This window comes from Lytechinus pictus, chromosome 7 (genome assembly GCF_037042905.1).
Source record: "Lytechinus pictus isolate F3 Inbred chromosome 7, Lp3.0, whole genome shotgun sequence".
In the NCBI taxonomy this organism is placed as follows: domain Eukaryota; kingdom Metazoa; phylum Echinodermata; class Echinoidea; order Temnopleuroida; family Toxopneustidae; genus Lytechinus; species Lytechinus pictus.
In genome coordinates, this window is record NC_087251.1 from 33,893,599 (window position 1) to 33,921,130 (window position 27,532).

General features: G+C 35.6%; 1 protein-coding gene across 1 annotated transcript in view; it reads left to right on the plus strand.

Annotated features, from left to right (window-relative positions):
- The window catches only part of LOC135154652 (potassium channel subfamily K member 1-like), a 37,345-nt gene that overhangs the window by 1,732 nt on the left and 8,081 nt on the right, over positions 1-27,532 (plus strand). The window contains exons 2-3 of the mRNA XM_064101481.1: positions 12,501-12,659; positions 18,103-18,357. Of these exons, the coding sequence (XP_063957551.1) occupies positions 12,501-12,659; positions 18,103-18,357 (414 nt within the window). The remainder of the gene's footprint in view (positions 1-12,500; positions 12,660-18,102; positions 18,358-27,532) is intronic.

Here is a 27,532-nt window from a genome sequence, read left to right on the forward strand (position 1 = left end):
AATCGATCCCTTCTGAATAAGTTTGTTTTAAACGTGTGTCATTGTCATCAAAAACATAAAACTTCAAAGAGCAGGGAAATGCACGATATTTTTACCAAGCGCATTTTAGTTTGGTATAAGATGAGAAATGTAATAACATGAAAAGTTTCCATTCTTACTTACATTAATTACATTCAATGTTCTACTTAGATGCATTTACTTGAATGTAAAAGGCGTAAGTAAGTTTGTTTAACAATCAATATAATTGCCAATATATTTTTCAGCTCTGGAAACATAATAAGTAGAAATTGTGAATTTCAAACAGCGTCACTTAAGCATGTTAAGAATGCATTATTACCCGTTCTCATGATGGAAATTAAGTCAATCTACATGTTTATTCAATAAATTAAAAGTAGTTGTTTACAAAAGTACTTTCGTAATGTATAAAACCTTTACTAACACACGTGCAAAAGAATAATGCGAATAGGCTCTCTACTTAATTACTTGCCTTACACGATGCACTTTTCGTGCTATAGGGAACTGAAATCGAGATATACAGTGCGTATCAAAAAAAGTTTACACATTTTTTTAAATGTGGAAAATTCTTCAATATATTGCAAATGTATAATTTTACAGGATTTTTCCACATTTAAACTGGTGCAGACCCATTTAAGCAAATGACAATATAACTGTCGAAAAATATTTCCGCTTGAGTGAGCACCACTTACTTTTGAAAAGTTAGTGAAAAATGATTTGCGCCGAACTTTAAAATGGTTATGCGAGTAAAAGTATACCTTAATCATGAAAAAAACATGGAATTTAGCTAGTAAAATTGATTTGAAGACATCTTTTACCTTTTTTAACTTGTTTCCTTGCCCAAAACACTTCGAAGAGTGCATTGCGCCCCACCCCATTCCCCCACATACCGAGGTCATCGTGACAATATTTGTTTTACACTGAGCTGTGATTTACATGAAAAGGCTTAGGCTTGATTTTCATTTTGTTAATCATTGTCAAGCTTGGGAAAAGTGTGGAGAAACAAGGATTAAATGAAAAATGAAATGTAAACCCACTTTAAATATAAAAAACTTAGTGAAAAAATGCTGGAGCTGTCAGATATAAACTTTTGTTCAGAGTCACTTATGTCCTCAGATCCAGCTGGCACAAAAAGGGTAAAGGTTGTGCTTACTAAGCGTTGAAATATCAAGTTGGGTGGCAAAATTGTTACAAAATGCTTGAATATATCCGTTTTATTTCAATTGACTAAAAGTGCAAGGAAAATGTATGAGAAATGTTTCGCAGGGTAAGTTTGATTTCGCCCTTTCCCCTTGACACAGCATGAAAACGAGCATTTCTGCGCAAACAGATTTCTGCGAGCTTTACGAAAATGGACAATGCTCACTCGAGTGTAACATTCTGTCAAAACTTTTACTTTCATTGGATAGATGAGACCCAAAACCAAGAATATATGTGAAAAAAATTACCCACATGTTGTATATTATTTAATTCCCAGGGCTTTTTCAAAGTGTAAACTTTTTTTGATACGCACTGTAGTTTGCATAATATCTAACACTTTTCCCCACGATACTATTTCTGATAAGAGTACAATTTCATAACGACCTTAAATCTTCCCATCCCCCACCCTGTCTTCGCTAACATACATTGCCTGTTTCCATAGAAACCAGTAATGAGGCAAAAACTTGCCCGATGGTTAATTTCTAGATGAAATATGGCGAAGGATATTACGTAACTTCATAATCATGCATTGTATACTCAAATCGAGGATGAGTGGACAGTTTTCCTCTGTGACGATGGTGTTAATTGGATGCAGATAGTCTTAAGAGATGTCCGTGAATTGTTCGAAGGTAATGCCCTACTTGGCGTGTACGAATGAAACAGAGCACGAATCTAGTCGCATTTGACTAGCACTATTCACTAAATCACTTCCATACACAAAATACTCTACTCTCAGCCCTTAATCAAAATAATAGCACACAAGAATTTAGAACAATGATTTCAGAGACTAATTCCAGTAAAGGGGCGTGCATGGCACCACAAACCATATGTTATTCTCTTAACCACATTTACAGAAATAATTTGCAAGTTTTGCTTCGTTAGAGCAGTATATTTTTAAATTCATAGAAGCCTTCAAGTTTTTGGAAGGGATTTTATATGAATGTATACAGAATACCCTTAAATTTCCGAAATTGCATTCTGCAAGAGAAAATAAATCGCGTCAGGCTAAATGCTTTCCGCGCCACTAAATTATTTTCAAAGTACACAACTTAATACCATATGGTTCTTTTTAATGTTTTTGAAGGCCTTATTAATGAGAAATTGTTTTCAAAACAAATATTGATGAAGTATTACTACGACGTTAGGCGACTGACAGCGTGTTGGCTTATAGTAAATATGGTATACAAGATTCTATGCCAAGTTTAATTAACATATGGATTATTGTAAATCTTTTCTTTGCCACGCTGTTTTCTCCAATCTCATCATTATTATTAATTTTTGTTGTCGCTTAAATTAAGGTATATCATAAACTGTCCATCATCTTTGTAAAACTTTGTCTTTCTCTCTCAGTGGCTCTGGATATATCTCGAACTCTCACACGTCTACATACCTCTTCACTCACCCACGCACACCCTCCTCACACTCTCTCTCCCCTCTCTCACACTGCGTCCCACCCTGTGGCAGGTATAGGCCTATACATACACATCCTCACACACACACACCGAACTCACAAACCTTTTCACTCTCCCACATAGCATATCCACAGTCCTCTTATTTTCTCCTGCAATACAGGGACATACTCAACTCACAGACTCACCGTCATCATGGTCATTATGATCTTGCTCCCACGCCACCGTGCGCAACCCACACACCCCACTCGGAGCTTCATCCACCCATAGGTCCGTGATCCACCCTTACACCTACACACCCACCCACATACACACCCACACACACTCTCTCTCTTTCTTTCCCTCTTCACACTCGATACCTTCCTCACACGCACCCACAACCTAAACACACTTTTTTCCAACAGGTGTATGATTAGTTTATCATCACAACACACCCTTACACACACCCTCACACACACACACACACACCCACACAACTTCGCTCGCTCTTATTCCGTCTCTTTAATACCCCGTTATTTTGTTTTGCCTTCTCTCTTTGATAAGCCTTTGAACGCAAAGGAAAACACATACCAAGAAAATATTAGAATAAACTATGTCACTCAAATGCAAAATAGGGGTAAACCGGATCATGTGGAAGACGCGCTGTCTCATATCTTCGCTGCTACACTGAAGCTGTCTCTATAATACCTGTCAATAATGATGCTAAATCCTTGATGATATATTAATCATGAACCTGTATCGCTTTAGCAAGCAAGCTGTTCAAACACGAAAGGAATTGTTTTGAGACATTAAAAGTTTTAAATGAACTCTGTTACAGTGATGTTTTCCAGCATCCCCATTAATTTCTTAATCTCTCACGCACTCACCCACGTGCGCGTACACCCAGACATACATTAAATTTAAACTCAGGTTGTATCAGTAACCAACATGTACATCAAAAATCTGATATGTAAAATAGAGAATCTGGCTAAATTAAATCAAGCTTTATTAGGTAAAAAAAAAAAACCTAGTGGAGAAAAGCGCAGTGCTTCATAGTGTGCCCTACAGTGTGTTCACAGTGGAACACGATGTGATATCATTTTCACACCGTTAAATTTGAGCATTTCAACAGTGCGAATTATTTTTTTCTATTTTCCAGTGGTTTTTCCACCTGACTCCATTATGTCAAACACTTTGAAAACTTACACTGTGGAGGTGCCCACTGTGTTTGATTATCTCCATAGTATTCAATTTGGGCAATTTAACAGTGCTAATCATTTTTTCTTCTATATTCCACTTGACTCCATTATGCCAACACACTGTGCACATCCACATTGTGAGGGTGCCCACGGTATTTGATTATTTCCACAGTGTTTGGTTTGCACATCATAACAGTGCTAATAATTTTTTCTCTTTTCCACCTGACTCCATTATGTCAAAACACTTTGAAAACTTACACTGTGGAGGTGCCCACGGTGTTTGATTATCTCCACAGTGTTTAAATTGGGCATATGAACAGTGTGAATCTTCTTTCTTATATTCCACTCATGTCAACACACTGTGAACACCCACACTTTAGAGGTATCCACAGTGTCCGATTATCTCCATACCGTTTAACTTTAACATTTCAATCTTTACATATTCCACTATGTGAATATTTTGTCTGTTTAAATTCTCCAAATCCTTCAGTCTCTTGAATTACAAAGAATCTGTTTCTGAAATCCATCTCCTCAAACCATGTCGGTTTTGAGCAACTGTGAGCTGCAACGTTGGTTGTAAGAAACCTTTGACAATATAGATTCATTTCATAATTCAGGTGTCATTTATTATTCAGGTACAAAACAGGTGGACTTCTAATCCACCCCTGTCAATGCAACTGTAAAGATTGCATGGCTGTCTTATAAAAACAGACTTTAAAACATGTTCTTCAATATCAATAAATGAAAATACTTTTTCTATTCATTGGGATGAGGCCATTTTCTGTTTACACAATAGAGTAAAATCTAATATAAATCATGTATAATATTTTCGTCATTTCTGATCTTGAACAAGCGCTTTGTTTCCTTAGAAAATTCATGGATCTGGAAAGGAGTAGATCTTTTAACGTTTGCCATGAATTTCACTGATATGAACAAAAGCGACGAAAGTTGACAAGCTTGTATTATGTCCCTTTAAAAAACAACATACTTTCATCAATTTTAGCTTTTCTGAAATGAGCATTGGCATTTCGAAATGATTTTTATGTTATTGTTGATACCTGATAACTATAGTATCAAGTTTCTTGAGATTCTAGATAATACAAATTCCTTGCGTTAAGTTTCATTAAAAATATGAATTCAATGTTATGATGAGATTTCACAATACAAATCATGATACTTACTCAATACATGATTTTATTTGCACAAACTATCAAGTAATCAAGTTCTAGTTTTTAGTCTCAGAAATCCTCTTTCAAGATCACTTTGATCCATTCTGAATGATAATAAGAATCTTCATGATTATGTTCTGAGGACTTACTGTTCCTATGGATGACCTATGCATCATTGTCTCTTTTTCATTCAAAATCGGTCGACATACATGTACACACTCCCCTACAGGTTTGCGTAATTTTTCAGTGAGGATAATTTGATGAGGTGTTTTTTTTTTAATCGACCCCAAAATCTTTATTTTACTAATCTTCAATCTTTTGTGCCCATCAATCCACTATGGCATTCTTCGCAACTAGTCACTGAATCGTTATAAAATCCATCCCTTTCAAATCAGTTTGGCGTGTACCTCGTATCTTACATTATTTATCTGTACATTTATTGTCTCACCTGCATAGCAGAGTGAGACTATAGGCGCCGCTTTTCCGACGGCGACGGCGACGGCGGCGGCGGCGGCGACGGCGGCGGCGGCGTCAACACCAAATCTTAACCTGAGGTTAAGTTTTTGAAATGACAGCATAACTTAGAAAGTATATGGACCTAGTTCATGAAACTTGGCCATAAGGTTAATCAAGTATTACTGAACATCCTGCCTGAGTTTCATGTCACATGACCAAGGTCAAAGGTCATTTAGGGTCAATGAACTTAGACCATGTTGGGGGAATCAACATCAAAATCTTAACCTAAGGTTAAGTTTTTGAAATGTCATCATAACTTAGAAAATATATGGACCTAGTTCATGAAACTTATACATAAGGTTAATAAAGTATCACTGAACATCCTGCATGAGTTTCACATCACATGACCAAGGTCAAAGGTCATTTAGGGTCAATGAACTTTGGCCGAATTGGGGGTATCTGTTGAATTACCATCATAACTTTGAAAGTTTATGGATCTGATTCATGAAACTTGGACATAATAGTAATCAAGTATTACTGAACATCCTGTGCAAGTTTCAGGTCACATGATCAAGGTCAAAGGTCATTTAGGGTCAATGAACTTTGGCCAAATTGGGGTATTTGTTGAATTACAGCCATAAATTTGAAAGTGTGTTGGTCTAGTTCATAAAACTTGGACATAATAGTAATCAAGTATCACTGAACATCCTGTGCGAGTTTCAGGTCACATGATCAAGGTCAAAGGTCATGTAAGGTCAAAGAACTTTGGCCACGTTGGGGGTATTTGTTGAATTGCCATCATATCTCTATAAGTGTATTGGTCTAGTTCATAAAACGTGGAAATAAGAGTAACCAAGTATCACTGAACATCTTGTGCGAGTTATAGTAGTTTTCAAAATCAGCACTGCTGCTATATTGAATCGCGTGATGCAGGTAAGACGGCCAGAGGCATTCCACTTGTTTTCAGAGTTCCCTTTGTGGTAAAAAGTCACGAAACAGCACAAAAGAAAGTAAAATTATTTCTTTATTTTTTTTTTTAATATTCGATTTACATTTAACAAAAAAATCATTTACGTCCCTTGAACATTTGTTATAAAATATATCATTTGTTTAAAAAAAAAGCACATTTAGCAAGTTGATCCTTACTTTGACATTTCAAATCGTTTAATTATATACCTATCCTGTTCATGGTACAAAAAGTGCTTAAAATGTCAAATTTCAGGTCAGAATATCAGAAGTTGTGCTGAAAGTAGGATTTTATGATATATACAGGCTATTCCGGGTTAAGGGAATGCTGGCAATGCAAAAGGAACTGCTATTGGAAAGTCAAAGACCGAGCTCACTGAAAGTCGCCCCAATCTAATCTATAAAAAAAACCAGCATATAATGGATAATAATAAGAAAGTTTGGTAAAATTGTCTCGGGTGAGTGCAGCGAACAGTAGTCCAGTCTGATGCCGTGAAAGCTTCTTTTGGAATTTTTTGATCAAATTCACTTTTACCAAGACAGCATCGATATAAAAGATGTTTCCCAATAATTATATGTATTAACTCACTTAAACTATGACTAAGCATTAATGTGCGCATATTATGGTCACATCAAACTTTGATCATGGAGAGTATCACAAGACTTTTGGGCACTTATCAAATAGAGGAGATTTTGAAAGGTCAAATTGATCCTTTTTTATTTCAACATTATAATTTATATAAACTAAGGTCACTCCTCGCGCTCACATTTTTTAAACTTAGGATTGATTAGATACTTCAAGTTCTTACTAAAAATAGAGCTAAAATTACTTTGACTTTTCTTTACAATACCTCTCCACCAACATGACCATGTTTTTGGCTTTTCGATCAGCCGAAGATGAGGATGAGATCCACCTCTCCCCAATATCCCCGATTCATACCGTACCACATTAAAATTTCGTCCAACGGGCTTGGTTTAATTTTGTTACCACTTAAATTATTGATCAAATACATTGTAGTCCAAAAGCGTGAAATTATTCACAGCGAGGGGATATTTAACACAAAGTACAACTACTGTATACTGTTAGTCATGTGTGACATTTACCAAGGTTGATCACACATGCAAGAGTACATCCGGATCAAGGCAAGTACTTCCGATGTCAAGAGGAAATGAGACCGGAACTTCTACTGGAATACTGATCACGAATAACTCTAGTAATCCTAGATTTGTATGAAGATTACCAAACATTCTGTGTCAGAGAATATGAACGGTCTTTTTATTGATATTAATTATTTTCAGGTCTATAATAATGACAACAACAACAATAATAATGATGATGATGATCGTAATGATAATTGGCTAAAAGCGCACATGTAGGTCCATCTTGGGGTGGTCTTAGCGCTTCAAGTTCATAGTTGATCATGTTGATGATTCCATGGATCCATGTTGATTCTAAGACACTGGGTGATAAAATGGAATGATGGTGGAAGATTGTCTAGTCTGAAGACACATTCTGATTGTTTTTTTTAACCAACGAGGGGGCATTAGAAAAAAAAATCCAACTTGATAAATCAAGGGTAGCATTACAATAACCACTTGTGCTAGGCTAGCAGCGCTGTGTCATCCTGCACTTTGTCCACGTAGATCAGTAATATGGGGGGGGGGGGGGGGTAATTGCAAGTTGGACACCATGCTTATACACAAAAGTAAGTAAACAGCCAACATCAGGGTGTACCGTTACTTTTCAAAACTCCTCCGAACAGATGGATTTCAGATGGGCTAAACATTATGATGTGTCCGTTAGCGTTTGCTGCAGGATCCACATTCACACACACACACACACACACACACACCTAAATACCCCCTCTCTCTCTTTCTCTCTCTCTCTCACACATTCTCTTAAAAATGTTGGGCAACACACTGTCCACACAACTATTGGTTAAAATTTTATCCAACTCTAGCATGTCTGGATAGTTTTCACCCAAAGCACACATTATTGGTTTAAAACTACCTAAAGGTTTTCTATTGTTGTGTAGACAGTAAGTTGCCCAACATTTTGAAGAGGTGTGTGTGTGTGTGTGTGAGAGAGAGAGGGGGTATTTAGGTGTGTGTATGGGTGTGCGTGAATGTGGATGTGCCGTGGCCGAGTGGTTTAAGGCGCCTGGCTATAAATGGAAAGTCCAGGGTTCGATCCCCGGCCGTGGCACCTATGCCCGTGAGCAAGGCATTTAATCTCTTTTATCCTGCTTTCAAATAAATGGAAATGCTATATGCATTATTGGTAACTAGGTGTGCACTTGTTTTAAAAAAAAATGTCTGGATTGTGGGTGTTTATGGAATGGTGGATCCTGGGGTTCCCACCCATAAGACCTGCGAATATTCATGCCGATGGTTGTTTCCATTTTAAAGGGTGGGTTTTTTTTAAATATAAAGAAGAATACCGGTTGCTGTGAGCTTAGACATTCAATATTCCTTCATTCTTTTACGAGTAGGCGAACGCAGTAAAATTAAGAAAGAACTGTTGCAAAAAATAATAGTAGACAAAGTATTCTTATAGTTCGGTCTCGTAAAAGAACCCCTACTGTTTAATTATGGCCAATATGCACTCTTATTCTAATCCGCTTTTAATCAATTAGATTTTGCCAAATGAAATTAGTTTGCAATCCACTTTTTTTGTTATCACAGCTAAAATAAAGACCATTAGCAAATCGAATTATAGTTGAATAAAGAAATAGACCTCGCTGGGTATGCTTGCATACGTATATACGGCAGTAATAGCAGTATTGGCAAGTGGGCCTCTGTATGGAAGAAAACAAGGCTCAGGGACCTGTATGGAAATAATATACAATCATATTCATTCATATTCATGTTCAAAGTGCATAAAAATAACAGGTCATTATGCTTACAAGCCCGTGAAAGAGCTGACTTTAGCTACCATTGTACAAGACACCGTGCAATGTCCATAAAATTATTGTTTACTTTTTCGCCTTAAAATTTATATAGCACAATTTAATCATATAGAATTGAACACAGCAAGAACTCTGGTGTTAACCGGTGTACATAGAGGACCACATCAGTTATTTTACTCCGGTGTTAAATTGGCAAACACCTATAGGTTTTATTATAACACTTTTGGTTATTTTCAATCTCTATGGTGTAATTTTAACACCTCATGGTGAGGTCCTCTATAGATACCAACTGGTGTCAGTTTTAACAGTGAAGTGGTCGCTCCTCTACACTTTTTTTTGGTACTGTTGGAACTGGTTGTTTGTATACTGAGCTAATGAAATCGACACAAGATACATGAATAAAATTATGCAATTCGAGCGATCTATCTCGCGTGATGAGCTATCACTCTAAAAACACTGAGTAAAATTTTACCAAATATTAGGTAGAAAGGGAACATCCATGATTGCTGGTTTTTTTTTTTTACCCCATATTGGACTATTTCAACGCACAACGCAACATTGCGCAAAATTTACAATTTACCCAACCAACATGCATGTTCCCATTTTACCCATTATTGGGTAAAACTTTTTTTAGAGTGTAAACGTATTCATTTATTCATTTACCTGTCAAAATATTTTACTATCATCAAATCGTTTGATATGATGCTATTAAGTCAACCGAAGTCAATCCAAATATTAAATGGACTTGAACTGATAAAGAAAGAGCCATCACCAAGTAGATCAGTGGATATGATGTGCTTATGAATTGTGGCCGATTTGATTAAGTTGCAGATTTGCAAGTAACAGTTGACGATATTTCACACTCATAATTATAATATTCTCTCTATAATATACTTTCTCTTTTTTTAAATAATTCATATCATAAAAAAATATTTTATTATTTTGAAGATCTTTGAATTATTGAACAATTGCGATGATTATTTAAAAAACATTTTTGTTTAATCTATTCTATTCTTATAACTTGTCTGCTGTCTTTTATTAACATGGTCCTTGAACGCGCAGAATAGTCTGTTTTCTTCTTAATTTTATTGCCCGCTAAATTGATTCACTCAAATAGGGTCATCAAATTCTGAAATATATTGATAAGTATTTAGTAGAGCACTGAAATGTCCTATTAAACAAACCAACAACTTTAACCCCTCCAAAAAAAGCATTCAAACAACAGAAATCCGGGGTGGGAATTGTTGATTTTGCATGAAATATAATGGATAGTTCGGGGCGGAGCAAAGAAAAGAAGCACGGGTTGGTGGGAGAATGTTGCATGAGAGCGGCGGGGGGGGGGGGGGGAGGGGGGGGGGGGCATTACATAAGGGAACGAACTTTTAAGTCGGAATGTATCTTATGTTACAGTCACACCAAAAGAATCAATTATTCTAAACTTATAGATAATATAATATTATTGATCGACTTTACGGATGTGAATGCCTTTTCCCCTTGTATCAAAGTGTTTTTCATTCTTGGCATTTCTGATCATGGATTAGTTATATAATTAAGAAAATTCACTGGTCATTATGCGAACCTTAACAATTATTTTATGTTCAATGACCTGCATTAGACTTGGAATGCACATATAGGAACGAGGAAATGGAACTAATTTACATATTTTTTTAGACAAAAGCAAAATTAATAATCAGCATCATCCGCTCCGATGAAATCATCTCTTTTCAATTTTTTTATAGGGGATATATACATTCTAAAAAAATATTGTTTAAAAGTGCTCCATGAAGGTTGTGTCCAGCCAATATTGGGCATTTCTTTTGGGCATTTTTATTTATCCAGTGTGATGAAAATTTTGCCCATTCTAAAGTAATTCTGCTTATTTTTTTACCCTTACTGGACAATATGCTTCCCGCATTGGGTAAAATACTGCCCCAAATTGGGTTGACACATAATAACCCTCGTGGTGGTAAAAAATTTTACCCAAAATATTTTACAGTGTAGGGGGAATTGGTATGTTTGGTAGTTTAAACCATATAACTATGTCTTGATCCCCTTAAACGTAATGCACAATTTTTACCTTTATAGTTTATATTTCCCCTTTATCACTTTATCATTACTGTCTGTGCGATGCAGATATTACATCGGCAGTTATCACACCACAGCGCACGACGGATTTCAGAACATTGAAAATGTATTGTCAAATGCCCTTCATGACAATGAACAACCAAGATGTCTTTGTCGAAAATTCATGAATCACAAGAGCAGTTTCGTCCTTGACTTTGGAAAAACGACATGATTGCAATTTTTCGTCAGCTCCGAAACTTTGGACGAAACTGCGAATTCGTGTTACCGATTTTCGACAAAGCCCTCCCAGCTGTACTTTGTCATTTGAGGGGAATTATCAATACATTTACTGTGTTCCTCATCCCGTCATGCTTCGCAAAGAGAAAACTCCCAGTTATCATTTGACGAGTATTCGGTTGATGCCCTGGAGCTCGAGAATTTAGAATTCATCGACGGGAAACAAATTTAATTACATAATTCTCTTTTCCCTGGTAATGAAATTATCGGTTGTAATTAAATGGCGGGATGCATTTACTAAAATGATTTGTGCATTCACGGACCAAGGGCATCATTGTTCTCCTCAATCAACATTCGTTAGACTGAATTGGGTAACGAGAATATCGTTATTAAACAAGCAGAAGGTCGCTAGCACTCCATTAGTTTAACACAGACCTGATGCCTTATGGATTTTATTATACTCTAAAAGAAAATTACGATCTCTACCTGACATGCATTTCGAATATATTTATGCAACTTGGTAAGGTTCAAATACGGAAATTGGCACAGAGTTGCTTGTGTCACAATGTTTCAAATAAAAATTAATGAATACTCGAAGAGCATTTGTGGAATGGATTTGCATAGTTAAACAGAAATAAGACATTAATGATAAAAAGTGCATATTACTCGAAAGAATGTTTTATAGATAGTTGGATAAATCAATTCAACAATTAAATTCAATGTTAATTTAACATTTAGTCTCAGCCAAAGGGTCGTGTATACAGTTGATAGACACATTACATTGAAAGCTATGTTTACTTATTATTACTTATCATTAATAAAAACCAACCGAAAGAAAAAAAACGCTTATACGACTCAATCCTGAATATTTTTCTTCATTTCTGTATGTTTCTACAGGTTACGGGCATGTGTCACCGCTGACAGTCAAAGGTCAACTCTTCTGTCTATTTTTTGCTCTGTTTGGTATTCCTTTTACGTTCTTCTTTCTCGGTACAATCACCTACGCCGTCAGCAAACCTTCGCAGATACTCCTTGACTTCCTAACTGAAAAATTCGGTAAGCCTTCTCAACCCACAGTTCTATTTTATTTGGAATTACTGACATCTGCCACCTTTCCATTTATTGATATTGATTGTTTACTCAATATTTTTTATTCTCATTCTGTAAAGATACATGATCGTGTTTTAAACTATTTGATCAATAGTGATTTATAATTTGATCAATAAAGTTGGAGAAAAAAATATTTGGTCATTTCATAAAGTTAACTTAACTTGATCCCAGACCTAGCTTTTAACATTCCATTAACTGAGATAATGACAAACAGTAAGTACATTATAAAATATAAGTTCATTGTTCATCTGAATCTTTAAGTTTGAACTCAATGTCAATGTTGACACACACACACAAACACACACATACAGTGCGTATAAAAAAAAAGAGGAAAAAATTTGAAAAGTATATAATTTTTTTTTCAAATTATGATGTCTATATTTTGGCGTTAATAGGTGCTCTGAAGTCTTATCTTTCAAATGACATTAAAAGAAATTAGTTTAGTTCATGCTTGAGCGAACACGGAATGTTTTTGTCTGGGGTTAAAAAGGAGGCTTGCGCCAAAATGGCATAAAATGATGAATATGATTATCGGACTTCTTGCTAATCAGCAGACTTCCTCTTAATCTTTTCATTATCTTTGCCATAATTTTCAAATTATGCGGTCAAAATTTATTTTAAAATCTATTTATTTGCTTAAATTGTTCTGTTGTTCTTTCTTTTTTTTATGTTCTCTTTTAGCTTTGAATATTCCTTCTTTAAGAAAAAACAATTTTTTCAACTGAAGTATGGGAGAGCGTGTTTTTTTTCCAAATCCTTTCATTGTGTGCTACAAAGGTATGGTGCCTTTTGAACAGTGCCATACAGATGGGCGGGGGCTCGGGGCCCCCTTCTCCTCCCGGTACAGGAATAGTTCCAAAATGTTACCAAGTTTTATTTATATAACAGGTGGTATAATTAAAAAAATCATGACCAAGAAAAAAAGTGGAAAGGAAAGATAGAAAGTAAAATATGATGTTATTTTCTGATTACGGTATGTCAAAATCTGTTATTGTAATAAGAAAGTGGGAATATTTGTGTGCTCGCTTCGCTCACAACTTTTCAATACATTTCACCCGATCTGCCATATCTAGCTCTTTCAAAATTGACTCAATACACCATTAAAAGACATGAATCCCTTCCTGCTTGTCCTGCCCAGCATGTAATTAAACTTGGTCAAGGAATCAATAACCCCTTGAGGAATGGATTCATGAGTTTTAAAGGTACCATAACATAATTTGTTTTACATAATAAAAGGATTTGAATAATTACAAGTTTTCCCAATTAATAATGCAAATCTTCTTGCTTGGGTTGACAGAACTCACAGAAGGTCTTCTTTTCTTACTTATGAAGGAAAATTTAAAGGTAAAAGAAGTTTGAATGAAAAAAAAACAAAATAATTCAAGGAAATAAATGAATTTGTAAATAAAATTTGACTGCATAATTTGAAAATTATGGCACAGATAAAGAAAAGTTTAAGAGGAAGTCTGCTGACTAGCAAGAAGTCTGATCATCATATTACTCATATTCTGCCATTCTGGCGCAAGCCTCTTTTTGAACCCCCGACAAACTTAAACGTCCCGTGTTCGCTCAAGCATGAAAAACATTTATTTTTTTAAAATTGCATTTAAAAGATAAGATTTCAGAGCATCTATTAACATCAAAATATAAATATAATAATTTGAAACATTTTTTATAGACTTTTCAAAACTGTCCCGTTTTTTTTATACGCACTGTATATATATATATATAAATATTGGTTTATTCCAATTCGTCTAATGCCAATTCGTCAAATTGCCAACTCGACTACTACCATTTTGTCTATCATCAGTTCGTCTACTCACCACATGGTCTACTTTCATTTAGTCTAATGCCATTCCGTCTAATTACCAGTTGGTCAAATAGCCATTTAGTCCATATACCATTTGGTGTAAGTAAGCTAAAGTGTTAATTGTGTGAATAAAAAAGATAATGGGTATTAGACCAACTGGTTATTAGACGAAATGGTAATAGAAGAAATGGTGATCAGACGAAGTGATGATTGGACCAAATGGTTATTGGACCAAATTGGTTGATAGACGAAATGTTGATGGACGGAATGGCATTAGACTAAATGAAGGTAGACCATGTGGTGAGTGGGCGAGTTGGCAGTGGACGAATCGGCAATTTACCAATATGGTCAGGGCCCGGTTACACAAAGCTTAGCAATCATCGAAGAAGAATATCTTTACGATTGATTGCATTGACTACAATGTAAAATCAATCGCATGATTAATTGCTTTTATGTTACGGGACCCATATCTCAAAAAAAAATATTTGTGTGTGTGTGCAAAAGTACATACTTCTGTGAAATGTGTCGAAATGTCTATATAAAATTGATTGAGAAGTTAGGGTGTCCATCTAATGTAATTTTCTTTGAACAACTCTAGTTATACACGAGTGTCCCATAAGTTTTTTCCATAGTATTACTTACAGGGATGAAATTATACATGTAGGACTCCAAAGTCTGCCTGCATAATTATATTAGTTTAAAAAAAAACCGACATGGCCGTAATAATAAGCGTGGTGTAGAAACATATGGCGTTTTCATCAGTTCGTATTAGTTACGCTTGAAAAACCCATAATATATATACACACATGGGGTACATTCGAGTCAATAATATTTATATTTCCTGAATATGCTTATTTTGCTATGTGAAGGCAGTGGAATCTATAAATCCATAGTCGTTCGAATACTATTATGATAAACCCAAAGTAAAATCGAAGGAAGCATTTTTACTGTTTGGATGAGATATGTTACTATATTACACGGAAGGAAAATTTCGTATAACTATGCATTTCGTTAGCCAAGTAGTCTTCTGTGCAAACCCTTCAATCGAGTTAAGGCTCTGAATATGCAGCCTATAATGATTTGTGTAATGGAGGCCTTTTCGCTCAATCGAAACAGCAAGTTTTATATGTTGTAGTCTGCGTATTTTTTGAATATTTATTTTATTTATTTATTTACCACTCGTGGGATGGAACACCCTATCAGCAAATGCTGTTTTTCGTTTTTCGTAGAGACCCACTTGTTGATCAAAGTTTTAATCAGGGTCTGTGTCTGCAGACTATGAGCCAAGTGCGTTGTAAAATCGAGTTAATGGAAATATAGGAGCAAAAAAAACAACAAGGGCCACTTCCATTTCAAGCTACATACCATGTTCATACCAAAAAAAAAAAAAAAAAAAAACGGTATAAAAATTACCAAAATCAGAGAAAAGGCGTTTATTAATCATTTAAAATTGAATATTTCAAGTATCCAGGCAGGGGAAACTTGACAATGTTAATTTCATTGAATGAGCATGATGTCCACCTTGTAATTAAAATTATTTATGTAAAAAAAGGGTTTATTAAGTTCAGAGCTTCTACAGAGGGTTTGAATGACTTAGAGCAGTTTTTATTGATTATGCGCTATATGTATGTTATCGTTATTATTATTATTATTTTCATTATCATCATCTTCATCATGCACGTAATGCAATATAACTTTACACATTTATATATATATATATATATATATATATATATATATATATATATATATATATACATATATATATTTATATGAAAAAACTTATTTACTTGACTGCAGTAGATATGTAACTACTACAGTCATCTAAATTCCCTGTATTTATCATCATTCTAATCATAACGAGACAGATTTCCCTTGTGAAACATATCAAAACGTAAAGTTACTGTATTGTTTATTAATTCACCCTTGATTCAATTTTGAAGTTCATTGCATCCGCGAAGACTTTCATATAACTAAATATGACCATTTCCCGTTGTTGAAGGTGAATGGCACATGCCATATCATAAGGGAATAAAGCTGCTCTTGTGACCAGTCAATTGAATTTTACTCAACTGTAGACACAGATAAACGAGAAATGCGAATGACTAATACACTCATCAAATGATTTATTGCCCACTTTCACCATCATAAACATAAAATGGGTCATAAAGCAAAGTCACTGCAAAGTCATTGTTAATTTATTATAATGGGTTACCCTTTGATAGTCCGCTTCCAGAGTTCTGATTGTATAAAACAATGATTTCCTAGTTATCATCGCATCTATGTCAGTGACATTATTAATAATGGCTAAAGCATCCTCTTCTGTTTATTGATCTGGCGGGGACGGGGGTGGGGGCGTTGGAGAGATACTCGAAGGTCCGACATAAAAATATGAAGTGGAGACTCCTGTTTATTTTGGAGACAATCTTAAATCAAATTAAAAATGACTTTCATGACAATGTGATTGGAGACATGAAGGAGGGAGGACATGCCCAAAGTGAAGATGTCGCCCATCTTTGGGTTCCAAATCTTTAACTCTCCCTCTTTTTAATGATAATTTTTTGTGATAGCATACTTTTTGAATATTTTGGCTCCTTATATTCCCATCATATTTGGAGAATCTGTAAACTACCAGTGCAATAATATTTTTCAAACTCAGTTTCAATCAAATTGATATCAATTCAACAATACAAAATTTGATTTAACCGTTTTTTCAATTATCGTAGTCATCGCTTCATGAAGATCGTAGCAATAATATATGCACAAGAGAGTATACAAAGCCAAACAACGTAGAAGGGACTTTAATTTAAACAATGTTTATCAAAACAAATGTTTTGGAAATGTTCTACAGAGCAATAGAAGTTGATCGATATCAGGGCCCCGTCTTATAAAGAGTTGCAATTGATCTGACCAGTCACAATAATTGTTGAAAGGCAGCAACCCAAGCATCTAAAATGAGTTTTATCTGAATATGATCGCGATAGGCCCCGTCTTACAAAGAGTTATGATTGATCCAATCAATCGTAACTCTATGGAAATCCATCACTGCCATAATTTTTTTCTACAGGAAATATGCACAATGTCCTTTGTAAACAAAGAGAAGCACATTGAAATTTCCAGAAAACAATGAATGCATGGATATACATCATAGTTAGAAAATATTTTGAACAAACATGCATAATAGATGTTGACGTGCTGGCCGTCCATAGTTGTAATTGATTGGATCAATCGCAATTCTTTGTAAGACGGGCCCATAATGTACATTCATGTATCGTTGCCTTGACAACTCAGTGTGCTCTTATGTTTTTCCGAGGACACAATGTGCCAATTTTCTGACATTGATGGATTGAACTTGAACTTAATAGGATCAATCAAAACACTCTTAAGACGGGGTCCATATCTGTAATATTAATTCTCACCCACCATCTTCATCGGTCCAATCTATGGTTCACCCCCCAAAAAATAAAAATTACAAGTCTGATTCTATTCAATAATGTTTTATCTATGTACAATGAAAAACTATTTTTGTTTGTTTCATCTCTCGCTTATCCCATTCCTCTCCTCTAAATTTCTCTTCAGATCATAAAGGATCGGGTGCCGGCGTTCGGGTGTGTCATCTTTTCATCCTCTTCGTCCTCATCCTCGCCCTATTCTTCCTCATCCCTGCCGCCATTTTTACCACTTTAGAAAAGAGATGGAACTACTTTGAAAGTTTTTACTTCATCTTCGTGTCCCTCACCACCGTGGGCCTGGGCGACTTTGTTCCCGCCACCGCTTTCCGTGAAGGGAGCGTCTACGAGAGCACACGATCGATCTACTTTATAAGTGTATCACGTAAGTATAGCCGCCCCAATTTTTTCTGTTATAGTAATTTGGTGGATTTTTTATTGGTATTATCATTAATATAATAATAATAATGTTAATAATAATTGTAATTATCATTATTATCATTGTTATTATTATCATTATTATTATTATCATTATTAATAATATAATTGTTATTATTATTAATATTATCATTATTATTATTATCATTGTTATTATCATTATTATCATTATTACTTTTGTTATAGTCATTACTTTTATTATGATCAATATTATTGTATTATATATTTTCAAAAAAAGATGTATGATTAATGTAGGGCATTTATGATTCAAGGAACATTTTTTTCTGCGTTTGTGTCTGTAGCGTGGAATAAAGTGTTGTCAAGTTGCATCCTTCCCCTACTAATTAGACTACCTGTATTCTTATGAAATATAATACATGTACTATAAAACAACAAGATAGAAACATGATATAAACTTGACTTAGTTGTATTCACTTTCGTGATCATGATTTCCATCTAGAAAAGAAAATGGTAAAACTCAGGTAGTAAGTATTTATTACACGGACATATGTATAGAAGATGTTGCAAACTTGCTTTAAAAACAACATTGAACATGGTTAAACTCAGTTTTAACAACGCATTGCTTTATTCAATATTCATTCAGTATTCACGTGTTACCATATAGTTCTGAAGAATACGGGGAAGAATACAAAGCCATCTTCAAATTTAACCCTTTGACTATTGAATTATGTAATTCCTATTGGCTTTGTACAGGGACCACCTGATTCCATAGCCAATGAGTTAAGGTAGCTACTGTAAGTCACTACATCAAACGTCACAGATCTTGAATAAAGATATTAATAGTGTGTGAATCACCGAGTGATCTGAGCGCATCCCCACAATTCTTAATTAACATCCCACGCAACTTGGCCCATAATAAATTGTTAAATAGCAAGGACTTTGACATGAAAAATGGGGAGTGGGAGGTAGCAGGTCTTGGTATTACTTTGTAAGTTGTGCCAAATTTGATGTGAAGCCAAATTGGGTATGGTTACAAAGGGACTCTCACACGTTCAACGCTTTAGAAAGCATACGCCTCCGTGTACATGATAAATCGTTCTAACATTTAATATTTCTTATCGTATTAAGAATAATAATCCCAATACTGAAACATTTTTCTTAAATAGACATTCTTGGTTTGAAGAGTTCAATTCGTGTCAGAAAGAATTAATTGTTGCAAGCAAGGTGCCGTGGCCGAGTAACCAAGTTGCCTGACGACACCATGGTAGTCCTGGGTTCGATACTCGGCGTGGCCCCTGAGCAAGACTTTTTATCTCCATTGCTGTTTTATCCCGCATCAAAATGTAAAAGAAAAATCATTAACGTGTGCATTTGTCATGGGCGGAAATCCCAGGGGGACAGGGGGGGGGGGGACGTGTCACCCTACTCAAAATAGTAGGGGGGACACAATATCAAACGTTCCCCCTACTATTTCTGGTCTTTTATGATGGTAAGAAATTCATCATTCAAAATCAAAATAAAACATGTATTTTAGGACTAGATGACCTTACTTTTGGAACCTTTTTTTTTCCAAATTTATTTTCGTCCAAATGACCTGAAATTTGGGGTGATAAACCGTTTTTTTTTTTGCTTGTCAGAATTTCCAGCCCCTTGTCCCCCCCTACCTTTTGGGAGAGATTTCCGCCCCTGGCATTTGTTATTTTGTTATTTAACTTACCTTACCCCCCCCCCATGAAATGTACCGCATAGCTAATTCTCGTATGTCCTTATTATAAATTCTGCATGACTTTTGACCACGTTTTTAGAAGCAGGTCATAATTCTCTTCAAATTTTCCATCTCATTATATCTTTTGGTCCAGCCACTGTGTTTGAAGTGCACTTGATATAGCGTTACAATGACGACCACTCATTAGGCTTCAGAACCTATAAGGGATTACCTATTCTCGTCATTAGGCAATTCATATTGCTGCTCGCCTATAATTATGAAATCATCAGTGTGCTATTTGAAGATTTTATGTCGCTTGGAACTTATTTGTGAGAGCGCGACTGTCTAATGCAACAACAACAACAACAACTACTACTACTACTACTACTACTACTGCTACTTCGACTACTACGACTACTACTTCTACTACTACTACTACTACTACTTATTCTTTCCCCACGTGCCTTTATACGTAGCTAATCAGTTAAATGTAAAGAGTCCATCTGTTTCAAATCCTTATTCACCAAAGAGAGGAGACCTTTTCTTAGATTCATAAAATGTAAAATAATTTTCTGTTAAATATAACGCACAACCCATTGTCACCGCTTTAACCCGCACCACTACACTACCGCTACTAACCACCTAACGCTGCCACTCATCAGTAGCGAAATGAGCCAAACAAAATTGAGGAGGCCAGAGATTGCGTGTGGAGCAAAGAATCTATAAAGCTGCGAACGAGCGAAGCGAGTAGGCAACATTTTTTATCATTTTTATATAAAAATCCAATTTGGTTTTAGATTTTGACAAAATATTTATTAAATATGAAATTTTCAAATTCAAATTTGCTTTATTTCATTTTCAACAGAACACAGAACAAAATAACATGGTCGTAAATAATTACAATGACATTTGCAAATGAAACTTATACAAACAATATACATTGAGGTAGGATGATATTTTCCCATAAATAAAACAAATTATTATTTAAAAGCAAATTATCATTCACATTATCAAAATATGAGAAAATGGAGGGATCCACTAAAAAGCAAATGTTTGTAGTGTGTGGACCCCTATTTAACCCCTTTCATTTCGTCTTAACCATTCCTCCTTCTCTTCTTGGTCGTGAAAACTTTGAGGGGTCCATCACGCCAAGTCCCCCATCTGACTACTACTACTACTACTACTACTACTACTACTACTACTACTACTACTACTACTACTAATACCACCACTACTACTACTACTACCACTACTACTACTACTACTACTACTACTACTACTACTACTATTACTACAACGGCTACATGCTACATCGGAATGACGAAGCGCTTTACTATATATATTATCACCCCGGTCATCGATTTCTGGCATTCCTGCACACAATGTATACATTTCCTCCACTCCCTGGGGAGCACTCCAAAAAGAGTTCCAATACTAATTGCTAGGCATACTATAGACTTTCGCATCCTACCGGGTACAAAATTCAAACTGGGTGGAGAGTGGCAAAGAGTGGATTGACGCCTTGCAAAAGGACGCAAGACCACAGTGGGATTCGAACACACGACGCTTTGTTTTCGAGTCGAGAATCGCTACACCACGACGCTTCTATATAATTCTTCTTCTACAAAACTACTACTACTTCTACCATCACCACTACTACTACGATTAATCCTACAACTTCTACTATCTCTGCTTGTACTAAAACAAACATCACCACCACTATACCATCACCACCCTAACCATTTTTCCTTGTTTGTTTTGATTGTCGATGTTAACTTGTCACGCCTCTCGGTCTATGGATGTTCCCATGCTGAGATGATAACCCATGCATATTCAAAATGAAAAAAAAAGAAGAAAGCGACAGCCACTCATCCGAAAAGGTATACCAAAAATAAAACAGGACAGAACATTCATTTCCTCATCACATGATTATAATGCACCTTCACATTTGAACCCGGTGTTTTGAACTGAACACTTTCATTTTAAATAAGACCCATGATATTAGAGGTTTGATATTTTTATCAGTCATGTGCCATCGAACATTATCACATGTTATTAAGTATCTAATTGACCATTGTTATGCTGGAGATATATGGGTGTAAGCCTTCCCTGAGCTAACCGCATCGTTGATATTACGGAAATGATAAAAATGTGTCGACTGAAAGACCATTTCATAATCATCCTATATTACCACTACATCTTCAGTAAATCTTGAAATGGGGGGGGGGGGGTGGCGACGAACAATTTCGTTACCCTCCCCTATACCACTGCACAGCTTTAAGTTCATAAAAAAGCTATATTAATTTCTCCATGTTTGTTTTGAAGAACCATGATGGTGAAAGTCTGCTGTTTCTGAATTTAGTATACACAAAACCATCACATCATCATTATCTGCATTGTATTCATAATATAATATAAAACCATGTGTTGTATTTGGAAATAATATTTGTTGTAATCACATGATGACACTCTAGCCCTGTCATTAAGGTCTTAACCTGACATCGTGATTGATATATAAAAGAAGCGTTTACCTTTATTTAACAAATAATCGAAAATATAAGGATTGATGTTTAAAAAAATGTGTTTTTCAAATTTACACATGAAATGAATGCATCATAACATATACATATATATATATATATATATAAATGTGATCAATCTTGGCGATGTACGTGTACGGGTCTCCTTCATAATTATATTTGAGATCAATTGTATGGAGAGGGCCGTAGCAAGGTCAATACCCGTCTTCTTCAAGCTTTCGGGCACATGCCCTTCATCAGGATCTAAACCAATATATAAAATACAAAATATAGGCCTACTAATAACAATGGTAAATACAATGCAATACAATATATAATTATAGATTATTATTTTTGGACTATAATTATATATTGTATTGCATTGTATTTACCATTGTTACTAGTAGGCCTATATTTTGTATTTTATATATTGGTTTAGATCCTGATGAAGGGCATGTGCCCGAAAGCTTGAAGAAGACGGGTATTGACCTTGCTACGGCCCTCTCCATACAATTGATCTCAAATATATATATATATATATATATATATATATTGGGTGCAAGGGTGTGTGTGTGTGTGTGTGAGAGAGAGTGCTAGAGAGATAGTGTTTTGTGTCTCTAATGCTTTATAAACAAAAAGTACTGATTGCATAAACTGAGAGGCCCCGTAAATAATGTAAAAGTAATCGTTCACATTTTAGAAACTTAAGTCAAGTAATTTCATTGCGCTTTGAAAACAGTTAATGAAACAGTATAACAACGTTAAACAACGCACGCACACAGGCCTGTGGATGCATTATAGGTCTACAACAGTGAGGTGTATCATGTACATGAATGGAAATCAGAACAGTAAATACAGAATCTATGCGCTATGGGATTAGTGCATCTTGAAAGTGTATTACAAAACCATTAAATCTTAATTGGTATAATGGACACGATCTCTCGGGTGTTTACACAGGGCATATATTAGTGCAAGGTATGGCCTTGGTGCCGCTTTCGACCAGTGTCGTGGTTGTTCCTGTATTTGCCCATCTATTACAACGCTTAGCTAATTACTGCTTTTCTTCATTCATGGAGGTGATTGGATTCCAAGGTCACGTGACGTGATTTTTGTAATGGCGTATAGCCCCACATGTTGCTATCTTGATTAGATGACGAAGTGTTACTACATAGGCAATATCTTGTTACTTTACCCTCGGGTTTCATCTGTTATCCATGTTTTTTCTCATTTGCTGCCTTTCATTTTCTTCCGCCCCCCCAAAAAAAATAATTGCAAAAGAATCATTGGAGCATTTTCTTTCTAGTATCTCCAATCTTCTGCCTATTGACACTTACAAAAAAATAATGGTGTCTGCCATGATACACTTCAAGTTTTTATGGCGCAGTAATACATACCGGTTACATACCGCCTACGATGACCGTACAGCGAGTCGAAAACAGCCGTTTGTAACATTTTTGTACCAGCTTCCTGTATGTGGTTCGTATATAAATCCATTAAACGACTGTTTTCGACTCATAGTGCGTCACATGCAAACAGTACAATAGGGGAAATGTGAAGCCTTTGTAATTTGTGTGTCAATTTTATACATAGACATTGTTGAATGCTGGATTGTACTAGGTTAAACATGTATGTAGGCCTATAGCAATTTTCTATCACCACTTGACATCGGAAAGAGTTCTTGAGATTGGCAGAAAAGCGGAATTAATTCTCAAAGTCAGATAACCTTCCATGGGATATGATTTCTGCTGGTGGTTGGTTTTGCTCCTCTTTTTCAAATCTGTAGAAAAGCGAGACATTCATTAATGCACTTTGTAACAAGATCATGTATAGGACATAGGCTAAGAGATAAAGAGAGGGAGAGAGACAGAGAGAGAAGGGGGTGGTTGGGAGGAGTGAGAGCGAAAGGAAAATAGGCAAAGAAGATTTTAATTTAACCCACACCTACAAACAAACAGTAAGATTTTTTTATTTACTGTTGAAAAATAAATACAGATTAATAAATTTACAGAAATATCAGCATATTTCATAGATTATAACGGGCAAACGTACTTATCATGCCGAAAATCACCTGAACAGATCATCGCAATATTTAGTGGGACTGCCATACATGGATGCACGATTGCAGGGTCTCAAAAAATCGATTATTTTCTTATACAAGTACATGTACAAAATATACACACTATCCAATATAATTTGTGTGTTGAATTCATGATGGAAATGTTACAATACACACAAGAAATCGATTGCTATTTAGATCAAACGAAAAAAAAGTAACTAATATTGATTTTACACAGGCTTTAAACTTGAGTTCCTTTTTGCAAATATTTCCATTTAGAAAATCAATAGAAACCATATTGGTTACAGACGCATGCTTTGAAACACACTGGTGAATTGGTGGACATAAATGATAAAATTATCAGATTAATATTTTATAAATATTTCTGATTGATGTCATAATGCAGGTTTATGAGGTGCAAAAGTCCCAGAAATTTGAATTACTTTAGGAAAACGTCAGTTTCTTTTTACACGATAAAATAAAAACAAGTGCCGTAAAGCCTCCGAATGACACATTTCGATTGACAAGGTGTCACAGCTTGAATATAATTAAACCACATGGTCCGTATTCTGAAGAAGAGTTAAAATCACGTTATGTTCTAATGTCGTGGTTTATCTGTGCATGGGTAGCAAATTGTAACATACATATTCAACAGCACAAGTTCGATTTATGAATTCATATGAAACTAAAACCATCCATAACTGTCTGAGAATAGTGGCTAAAACAGTTTTCTCCACCATCAACCACAGGGAAAGAATTAAAGTAAAACGTACGACGTAAACAAATATTTTGACATTTTTAGCGGCATGCCATATATTTAGTTATATCATGGCCTAAGTTAGACTTGACTTTAGAAAACGGGCCTATAATTATATGAGTCGCAAATGATGCACACTAAGGCCTTTGGTCTAATCATGGTATATAGTAAAATCCCAATAGTATTGCAATAGCCATGATTAATCTGCCAGTATATTTCTGATTTAACGCATTATATCAGAGGCATATGGTCTCTGGGGTACGGGTAATGTATCAGAGATGTAGACACTAAACAGCATTTGCATAATTAATCAAACATCCTCGAGATATACATGTCTATCGGGCTTAAATAAGTTATCAAATGCTGCATGTATAGGCCTACGTTTTCATTGATACACATACATGGTATAGGCAACCGATTTAGGTGTGACGTTTGCAATCTTTGAGTCTTCCACTCTTTCTAACTTGTTGAGTAATCAGAATGTTTCATAATAGTTTCTAAATATTTCATACGAAAGCATGAAATAGTCGAAATATCAATACCCCACTCCTCCTATTTAATGGCACACGTACGTACATTCCCCTCCTCTTTTGTATGCCTATAGTTCTAATAGTAGTATAGTACAGAATGTAGCTTGGTTTCTCATTATTACCAGTTCCCATATTTTTTTAAAGGCTGGTAGTGCAGTATTTGCTTCCAACAATTACCCACACACATGCAATTTATTCTCGAATAATAACACGGATCTTTATAGCTGACATACCATTTAAAGAGAGACTGCGTCTGTGTATAATAATGTGCGTGTGTGAGGGGGTGGTTAGGAGGGGTGGGGATGGGGTTATGACGTGCAAGGGACGGATCTTATCAGCCCCTTCACAAAGATTCACTAATCTGACGGCTATACGTGATAGCAAGGGGGGATGGGGGTTAGGGGGCACATTGTTGTATGGATATGTGTAAAAGACGGATACAACACCGGGTTCGCTGACTCATTCCCTGATCCCCCTATCATTGATAAACATCTGGTTATACTCCAGTAAAATACCATATGCTCGCTCTATACCAAGGTCAATGGGACGGTGACAATCATGGGTAAAACACACCCACCTGACCGCCTATAGCTGTCGTATATAAATCTGGCCAGCACTAGACTGAAACTAGCACGGCTTCAGTTTCATGTCGCATAATTAACGGTCTCCACTATCAAATTGTATGGTTCACAACGTTCACAACTTACGAATTAAATCGAGTTTCTTTAATAATTTAAGCAGATATTTTTAATGATTTTATGCAATTCACACTTTATTGGAACTTGGAATTTAAAGCACGCATTTTCATATCGGCGCTTGTAAAAAGATAAGGGGGGGGGGGCAATTATAAACATGAACCTGACTTCAGTATAAAGGGAATTCGAAACTGCAAAAATCAAAATGTATGAAATAACATCAGCGCAGAGCAATAAAAGGGACCCTTATCACGGTTCTATCAAGAATTTCGTATAGGTTTTTAAGAGGAATATATCATGGAAAGTCATACGGGATGTAATGGGTTCACAAATTAATAGTAAAATGGGCATCTGAGAAAATGAATCTATATGAGATAAATTGAGTTTTATCAGAAGAGAATTATACAACGGGGAATGAGCATTTATCAGGCTACCACAGTGGCATAAATTCACAAGGCACCCCTATCAAAAGGTGAAAAGTGCACTAACTAAAAAAAAAGGTGCTATAAGAAAAGGCGGGTCTTTTCACTTTTGAAAGGGGAAACTTTACTTTGGGGAGTACGCGAAAAAAATGTCGAACCGTTCTTTCTTGACACCCCCCCCCCCCCCCCCTTGAGCGCCGCCTCATGAAGAGTAAAAAATTAGTAGCGCTTAATGAAATTACATAATTTACGTTATTTGACATTATGTTCCTTGTTCAATCATATTTTGACATGTAAATGAATACTCCAAACGGACGGTATTTTCCAAAGGGGGCACTTATTTATCATACCCATACACCAACAGTACAGGACGCCAGATTGCACGCCAACCATGCAGGCTTCCGTCACCTTACAAACACCCACAACAACCCAATCAATGCAAGCTGTTAATGGTATATATAGAAATAAAAATACACA